Source organism: Rhododendron vialii, chromosome 4a, assembly GCF_030253575.1.
Source record: "Rhododendron vialii isolate Sample 1 chromosome 4a, ASM3025357v1".
NCBI lineage: Eukaryota > Viridiplantae > Streptophyta > Magnoliopsida > Ericales > Ericaceae > Rhododendron > Rhododendron vialii.
In genome coordinates, this window is record NC_080560.1 from 18,874,189 (window position 1) to 18,883,347 (window position 9,159).

Below are 9,159 nucleotides of genomic sequence, written 5' to 3' on the forward strand. Positions count from 1 at the left end.
CCGGTTAAATACAAAAAAGCCGACTTTTTGAGTTTTAACTTGGATATATTTCAAAATATATTTGGGTAGAAGTCATAAATTTTTAGTTTTCCAATACGTCTTGACAAAACAAATCAATAATCCACAATAGTTAGATGCAAAAATAACAAACGCGAAAAAAAATTGACACTACAAGAAAATGCAAATTTGGCGACACAACAAAGTACATCGGCAAAAGTGTACATGGGTCGGCAAAGGTTTTCGCCGACGAAAAATTTTGTGTCGGTAAGCTGTCGGCGTTGATATATAGGGAAAGGGTTTCACCATCGTGAATTATCCTTCATCGGCAAAAGTATAGTTTCAGCGATGCAAGTTTTCGTTGGCATATCTGTCGGCAAATGGTGTTGCGTCGGTAAAAGGGATTCTAAAATCAAAGAGTGTGACAATTTTGCCGACGAGATTTTTGCTGGTGCCGTGTTTCTGCGTACCCCGCGTTTCGAACTCGAGGCCTCAAAGTCTTCACATCACGTGTCTACCAACTGCACCAACTTACTTTTCATTAATAATATTGCAATATCTAATATATATAACCTACATATACAGTTTTTTTTAGGATTGTGATTTTGGCACTCCAAAAATTGATAGAGGGGGTTTTAAAATTGAACTGTGTTGATATACAAAATAACTTCGTTTTGGAGCCCATCTATCAATTTTTGGAGTGCTAAAATCAATTTTCTTTTTTTTATCTTTACATAAATAGTACATATACAAATATTTTCTACTAGATACATTATTACATACACTTATATCTTTTTAGGCTTCGTTTGGCATTTTAATTAAGCCAGAAAGCTTTTTTTTTTCCTTATTCAAACAAAATTTGCATTAGTTAGTTTTTCGTCAATTTTTCGAAGATTATTGCTTCTTCATGACTAGAGGTAACTAAAAAGTAAAAAATTACAACCAAATCCCAATTTTTTAAAATAAAGACCAAAAAATTGATTTGCAGGCTTATTTTTGTTTTTATTTAAAAAAATTGGATTTTAATAGTAATTTTGTACTTTTTAGATTCGTCTCGTCATATGAAGAAGCAATAATCCTCAAAAAATCGACAAAACACTAACAAATACGAAATTATATGCGTACCTTATATTTACCACATAATATTGTCTAAACATACAAATACACACACACACATAAATGTATATACTCCCTCTGTTTCGCAAAAAAATTTTGTCCACAAACTTAGAACCTAAAAAAATACATTTTTTGAAAAAAAAAATCAAACTTTCTTTTTCGCAAATTAGTAGATATCCATGTGTTCTTCAATTTTTTGGCCAAAAAAAAAAAATTTCAACTTTTACTTTTGCCGACACAAATATTTCATCGCGGAAAGATTTATCTTTTGGTGATGCACATTCTGTTGCCAATAGTTACTATCACCGGCACAAAAATGTCGTCGCCAAAATATTCAACTTTTGCCGATGCACATTTCATTGCTAGAAAAAAAATTTGTCGGTGAATATTTCGCGGGATAATATTTCCCGCCAACCTTACTTTTGCCGACAACATTACCGACGCACTTCTTTTTGTCGCCAAAAAATTTACATTTACCGACACAAACAACTTTTGCATCGGCAAAAGCTTACTTTTGCCGACATAAAATGCATTGCGTCGGCAATCAGGTCGCCTTTGGTGCATTTTCTTGTAGTGTGAATAAGGAAAAACCAAGAAAAAGCTTAAAAATTTTAGCCGAACTTAGCCTAACAATATTTTCTCTTTGGATAGCCAAATTTAATATGGATCACACCCTCTCTTTTCCATTTCTCTCTCTCTTTCTCTCTTCTCCCATCCCTATCAAGTATCAATGGACCACCCACTTACATTTACTCCCAACTCTCTCTATCTCTCTACAAAAAATGTGTTTTTCATAATGAGACTTCACATTGTTAATCTTATCAACCTCTTAAATGGATAACCAAAAAATTAGATGACAAGTTATGATTATCCAATTTTGGTTATACCATTGGAGATACCCTAACAGATTTTTGCCGAATTAGGCACAAGTTCACCTATCAGTAACTATTTTCTTGTAGAAATGAATCTTAATTGAGAAAATCTTAATTTTTAATGGATGACTGTGAATAGTTATTTACGGAGCCAATCGCAACCATTTAAAAGTGTTTTGGATGGTCCGGATGTTAATGAAACATACTGGGGAAGAGTTAAACTGTTTTCCGGGAAGGTTCGTTAAAATTCGGACTGTCCAGAATACTTTTGGACGGTCGCGATCGGTTGTTGCTGTAAAAAACTTGTTCACGGCTGTTTCTCTCATCTTAGTTTTATTTGTTTGTTAAGTATTTCTTAAATATATCCAGTATAGGGTTCTTTGAATTTCTAATAGATTGGAGCTACATATATAATTCTACAAATCCATTGACAATTTGTTTTTATCAGTGAAAGTCAGTATTGTTAGAATAATTAAATTAGCATATTAAAAATGGAGTTAAACTCCTGACTTTCTTACATTGACACCTAAGTGCACTCCTAATGCCGTTAGGCCAAAGGCCACCCAGCAACATCTTGACAAAATTGATGATTGAATGATCTGTTATGGAATGACATCAAGCTACTAGGCTGGTATTCAAATCATCTTCTCCAGCAGCCAGGGTAAGCTCCTCGGCCCTTACAGCCTGGTACTTCCAATCTGTTTGATACAATGTGTACAACATCATCACCACACAAGAATACTGTGCTGCAACTAATCCCCACCATAAACCCGCAAACCCAATTCCCAATTTGAATGTCAAAAGAACCGCAACTGGCAAACCAATGATATAAAACGATGCTAGATTGATACGGGCTCCCACCTTAGGCCTGGCAGATCCCATCAGGGCACCACAGGTAGCCGTTTGGGGCGCGTTCCCGACTTCTGCCAGGCCTAAGATTGGAAGCGTATTCGTGATCAACGCCAGTGTCAACGGGTCATTGGTGTACATTTTCCCCCACACGGATCTTAGAGCGATTGCCAGAGCCAGAGCTACGAAGCCGAAAGAGAGAGCGACTGATATACCGGTTATGGCCGCCCTCTTGGCACGGCTAGCTTCACCCGCACCCAACTCGTGGCCCACGCGCTGCGATATGCTCACGCTCAGAGCATTAGGGAATACGTAAAAGGTCCCTGTCGTTTGCATTAATATGCCCACTGCCCCAACTGAAGACTCCGGATTGCTCAGTCGTCCACCAAGAAATAGAATGATCTCATACCACCACCATTCCAAGCAAACAGAAAACACACTAGGCAACGCCAGGCTAAGCAACGGCCACCAGCCGTGGAAAGTAGACCCTATCGTCAACCCAACCCAAGGTTTTAGCGATACTTTCGAAAGGGCAATGTAAATCAACAAGCCAATGTTGGTGTTTAACGTGTACAAAATGGAGCTCAGTGCAAGGCCTTTCACGCGTAAATTCAAGTATGTCACGAAAAGATAACAAATAGGTAGGTGCAGTAATGTGGAAACTGCAGTAGCCAGGGTTGATGGCGAGTTTAGTCCCTGAACCCTTAAAAATGACTTCAAGGGGATCAAATGAGCATGGGCGAGCAATTCGGGAAGCGAAAATAACAGGTACACTTTGGCGACTTTTGTTATACTGTGGTCCTGGCCTAACCGGTGAAAGACATGGTCGATGTTAAGCCAAAGGATTGAGATGGGAATGCAAGCGAATAAGAGGAGGAGGAATGTTTTGAGGTAAGTTTGGCTTAGGACTGACCATCTCCTGGCTCCAAAGGCTTGGGAACAAATCGGGTCCATTGCCATCGATAGGCCTTTCATGACCGAAAAGGCTGTGATATTTGCAAATCCGATGGCGAGGGAGCCACCGGCTAGCTCTGTTTTCCCCATGCGGCCCAAGAAAAGCATGGAAATCATTGATTTGGAGCATATGAGCAGTGTTGTCATAAGTACAGGGCATGCAATTTTCCCAAGCATGAGCAGCTCGTCTACCGCCTGAGAAAAAAAAAACATGCAAATTAAACATATAGTTATGCTTATGACAACAGCACTACGCCCACCTCTCTGTTTCACCACACAATATTTCATCGCCCATTTCGGCAATCAATGGTCCGGATTTAAAAAAAAAAAATTCAAAATTGAGACCATTCAAAATATTTTTAGACAGTGAAATTAAGAACGGTGGAGGAGCAGTAAAAATTGAGCGATGGATGTACACTATCTGTTATGATAATGCACATTTACAAGTAAAAATTTGGGTATCATTCAAATGAACTTTTTTTTATCACAAGAGTTTGTTGTTTACTGCATGCATGCATGATGCATAACTCTGACAAACTTCAATCAGATTAGGCAAATGTTATACTAGTATTCTCGATAGAAGAATTATTCGGCAAATTACACAATCAATGCTTTTCTGTCAATTTTCCTTTGTTTTTAAAAAAAATCATGAACAGAGATACTCCACTAAACAAGTCAACTCAAGTGTATAGTCATAGTCTTAATACTTGCCATAATTTAATCTGCAGTGCTTTCCCGGAAACTTCTCACTCTCTTAATCAACGAGGGCAATTGCACCATTGGTTCCTGTAGTTTTGGCAGAATCTCCATTTAACCTTTTAATTCTAAACTGTAGCAATTTAATCCTACATTTCCATTTTCATTTCAATGTGGCCTCTCCATGGTACAAGTATTGCACCTTGATCCATCTGGTTTCAAATGTGTCATCTTCTGCTTAACAAAACTCAACGAAAGATGACTGACAGAACTATATTGAACTGGCATGACAATGCAACCTTCAAAAGCTCACCAAATTAAAATCGGATAAACGCAAGTTATATATCAGCATTGCAATGTTAAGCTTCGGTGAAAATGGGGTCACAATTAACACACACGGAGAGGGCGATGGAGTGAGAGAGAGAGAGTGCAAATGGTGAAGAACACCCACAGTCAAACAGAGAGAGAGAGAGAGAGAGAGAGAGAGAGAGAGAGAGAGAGAGAAATACCTCGCTCACCGAAAACTTCTGGGAAAGCCAATGCAAGAATTTATTTTCCAGTATCCTATGTTTCTCATAATTTTGCCCAGCATCCATTGATAATTCACGGTCATCATCCTGAAGTTGTAGACGGTCAGTCATTTGGCACATGCTTGCCTTATACTGCATAGAGAGAGAGAGAGAGAGAGAGAGAGAGAGAGAGAGAGAGAGAGAGAGAGAGTGCAAATGAGACGAAGTTTAAGAGAAGAAACAGAGTCGACAAAGTAATGAACGCAGGAGCAGTTTTATGGAGTATAAATAATAGTGTGCCAAAAAAAGAGAGAGAGAGAGTGCAACCTTAATATCTCCAAATTAGTTGTCCAACAGTTATTATTGTGGGAGGAGGTTGATCTTCACCACTCCTGAAGACTGAGAGAGAGAGAGAGAGAGAGAGAGAGAGAGAGAGAGAGCATTAATTTGGACAAAATTCACAACATACACCAAATATGTACGCCTTTGAACACACATTCCAAACTTTTACAGATTGTTATTGTTTCTCATACAAATGTGTACGGTTGATATAACTATCGATGTTTGGTCAGGTTGATTTCTTTTAGAAAATGTACTTCTCGGAAAAATAAAAAATATTAACTGTTAAATAACTTATGTGAATTCACCGCAAATCCACGATGACTCAAAATTAGACCAAATTGGAGGTGGAGGATAAGAGCATCCAAACGTGGATAATCAAAAGTTGCCATGTCATTTTTTGGTTATCTATTTAAGAGGTTGCTAAGGTTAGCAATATAGATGTTCACAATAGTATAATAAAAATTGAAAAAATTGTCACCATATAAAACAACTTTTTTTTAAATAGTTTTCAAACTAATAAAAAAAGGTTATTAGAATTTGAAAATAAATTTTTGAGAATTTGAAAATAATTTTTTGAAAAAAAAACACTTTTTGGAAAAAGTTATAAAAAAAGTTTTTGAAAAAAAGACAAATTTTTTTTTAAAATAAGAGTTTTTGAAAAAAAAATATAGTTTTAAAAAATAGTTTTGAAAAACAATTTTACTGTTTTGCAAAAAAAAAAAACTTCTTTTAAAATATTTTTCTTAAAAACATTGGAGAGAGAGAGAGAGAGAGAGAGAGAGAGAGAGAAATGGAAGAGAAAAGGTTTTTGGTTTTGGCAAAATGTTGCTAGTTTTGGTTATTCAATGACCAAAATTTGATAAGTTGCTAAAACATTGTCAAATTTGATTATGCCACTATGAGCACTTTTTAAAAAAAATATTATTAACTTTAGTAATCCTATAGTTTTGGTTATTCTACTGTGGATGCTCTAAGAGCTTATGTACTGTAATTCACCTTAAACCCAAATACTCAATACAGTATTATACTCCTATACACTTAAGTCGTGGCCAATTGCCCACCTTGCCCCTTTCCAGTATAGTTCTTCCGCTTTTATGTACGGAAATTACAGTTTTCCTTAATTACCAACGTCTGGTTTTCTAAAATAGTAATTATCACAGTGAAACGGTAAGACCGTACCATGGGTATAGTAGCGTTACGTGGGCCAACTAATTGAGTTGTCCATAGAAAATTACTGTTTGCCTCTGTTACATTACAACAGAATATAAAGTCCAAATAGGTGTGAACTGGTAAGTAATTAAACCATAATTTAGTTCATCTCTGTAGTTTTTATTGGCTTGACTGTGAGGGGTGTCCGGACCAACTTATGCGCGTCTAAACTATTCCCCTTCCTAGTTTGCTCAAAGGCAGGCCAATAGGCCATTCACGTGGATATAAGAGACTTATTTTTTGCAGCTTGACCCGAAAAAATTGACAAGTTTCAAACTCAGAATATTTAAGTTTATAACTTGTTCATGTTGTCATTTGAGTTACCTGGGTTCATCTCTGCAGACTACAGTTATGAATCATGGTTTCAGAACCATAAATTTGAATTTGCATCTTAATATTGTGAGATAGTATATATGATTCACAAAAAGAAGAAAACTCCAAATAGTACTCTATGGCATTTTTAGATTATACAAGTCACGATGGGTAGTTGAGTCTGAAGTGAAAGGACAAAGTAAAAAACACATTTTGCACATAAATTGGTACTGTGTGTGGAATCATCTATTCATGTGGGTAGACAGGTAATAAATTACTGCATGTTAGCCCAATAAATGACACTCTTATCTGCATTTTCATAGCTATAATTACACTGGCCTATTATTTTGGTTACTAAACCCCATTAAAAAGCAGTACCAGAAAAGCTACGTGCACAGCATGCTGTGCACAGCAGTTGTGCACAGATCCCGTTTTCTCTTGCCTCGGGTCGTACAAAGATAATCGGAGCTGCTCATTTTGTTCAAAATATGTTGTTTAAGGTCTCTGTAAAAAATGAGCTTCGTTCGATATCGTTAGAGGCGTTAACAAAACACCCAAATTCTAGAGTGATTTTGGGTGTTTTGTTAACGCCTCTAACGATATCGAACGAATCTCAATTGTTACAGAGACCTTAAACAACATATTTTGAACAAAATGAGCGGCTCCGATCATCTTTGTGCGATCCGAAGCGGGAGAAAACGAGATCTGTGCACAGCTGCTGTGCCCAGCACCACAGCTCAAAAAGCAGTACTGATACCACTATGGGTCTGTTCATTCCTCATTTCCAAGAAAATTTCAGTGAAATCTTTTGTAAAAGATTTTTTATTTTTTTTATTTTACTTGTGTAGGAAACTGATAGTACTGTATAAACAAGTTTGAAATCTTTTGCTTTATATGATTGATTCCACGCTCACAATTTCACAAAATTGAGGAGCCGACACTATTACCATGTGATGGGACTTATGTAACCCATGTAGTGCAGCAATCGTACTACGAGGTTGTAGTGCACCTCAAAAGGGTGCTTTGTGATATGATCATCACAATTGGACTCATTCATTCTATAAACTTTATCGAGCACTTTGTTCGTGCAAAAAGATTAAATCGATAAGATATTGATAACAACGTGATCGAACAACATATGATTTGGAAAAATAAATGGTTCGCACAATTAGAAAATAAATTGTAAGACAAACTTCTTCTATCATTGGTGTTTGTGCACCAATGAAACGCTCAGCAAACTCTATGACATGTACAATACCAGCTCTAGGCGTAAGCCAGAGAAGCGGCCATTTCGGGCCCTACAATTTTTCCCTAATTAGGGGCCCTTAGAGCATGTGTCGCACAAGTAACAAAAGTCAGGTTCACAAAAAATATGCTTTATTATCTTTCTACAAATTTGAAAGGTGAGCTAGCAAACATGGACACTACCGGAATCTACAAATTTTATTATTTTGTTATTATTACTATCTTTTTTGTACTGTTGTTAATTTTCAACATAATTTAAAATACTATACAAACTCATTACATATGAACTATTTATTTTATAATTATATTTACTTATATACATAGAATTAATATATTTAAATATGTATCTCTATCTTATATGACATATAATAATATTTATAAAAATAAATAATTTAAAAATATTCTATAGTACTTTATTTAAAATAAGATATAGATAATATGTATACAAACACATGCATAACCAAATAAACATGTATATACTATATCCACATAAATAATAGGTATGCAATAAACATATATGTATATAAGTAAATATAATTATAAATAAATGGTTCATATGTAATGAATTTGTATAGTATTTTAAATTATGTTCAAAATTAACAACAGTACAAAAAAGATAGTAATAATAACAAAATAATAAAATTTGTAGATTTCGGTTGTGTGCATGTTTGCTAGCTCACCTTTCAAATTTGTAGAAAGATAATAAAGCATATTTTTGAATCGTACTTTTGTTACTTCTGCTAAACATGCTCTAAGGGCCCATAATTTGGGAAAATTTATATTCGTGCGAATAGATAGATGCGAATCCAGACCATTCAAAACACAATCCAACGGCTGAGATTGATGTCCGCAAATAACTAAAATATATAAGGGCGTCCATATGAGAAGCCGACTGATTACTTATACATTGTATTTGTGTGTGTGTGTGTTGAGATGCACTGCAACCTTCAAGTATAAATCCTTCATGAATATGTGATTGTGGAGAATATTAGAACATTACGTGATGGTGTCCAACTTAATAATTACTCAGTTATTAGTAACCATTCGTTCTTCAATAA

General features: G+C 35.7%; 1 protein-coding gene across 1 annotated transcript; it reads right to left on the reverse strand.

The window, feature by feature from the left end:
* Window positions 1–2,600: 2,600 nt before the first annotated feature.
* On the reverse strand, window positions 2,601–5,125 carry LOC131323772 (protein DETOXIFICATION 53-like). Its single transcript, XM_058355615.1, has 2 exons — window positions 4,994–5,125; window positions 2,601–3,983 (listed from the first exon to the last, which is right to left on the reverse strand). The coding sequence occupies exons 1-2, from the start codon at window positions 5,123–5,125 to the stop codon at window positions 2,601–2,603; spliced, it is 1,515 nt and encodes a 504-aa protein (XP_058211598.1).
* Between the last annotated feature and the right edge of the window lie 4,034 nt (window positions 5,126–9,159).

Excerpts from the sequence above, each read along its gene's own strand:
- LOC131323772 (XM_058355615.1), bottom strand. The coding sequence starts at position 5,125 with ATGACTGACCGTCTACAACTTCAGGATGATGACCGTGAATTATCAATG. Across the intron at positions 3,984-4,993 it reads AGAAGTTTTCGGTGAGCGAG|GCGGTAGACGAGCTGCTCAT; the intron begins GTATTTCTCTCT and ends TTTTTTTCTCAG.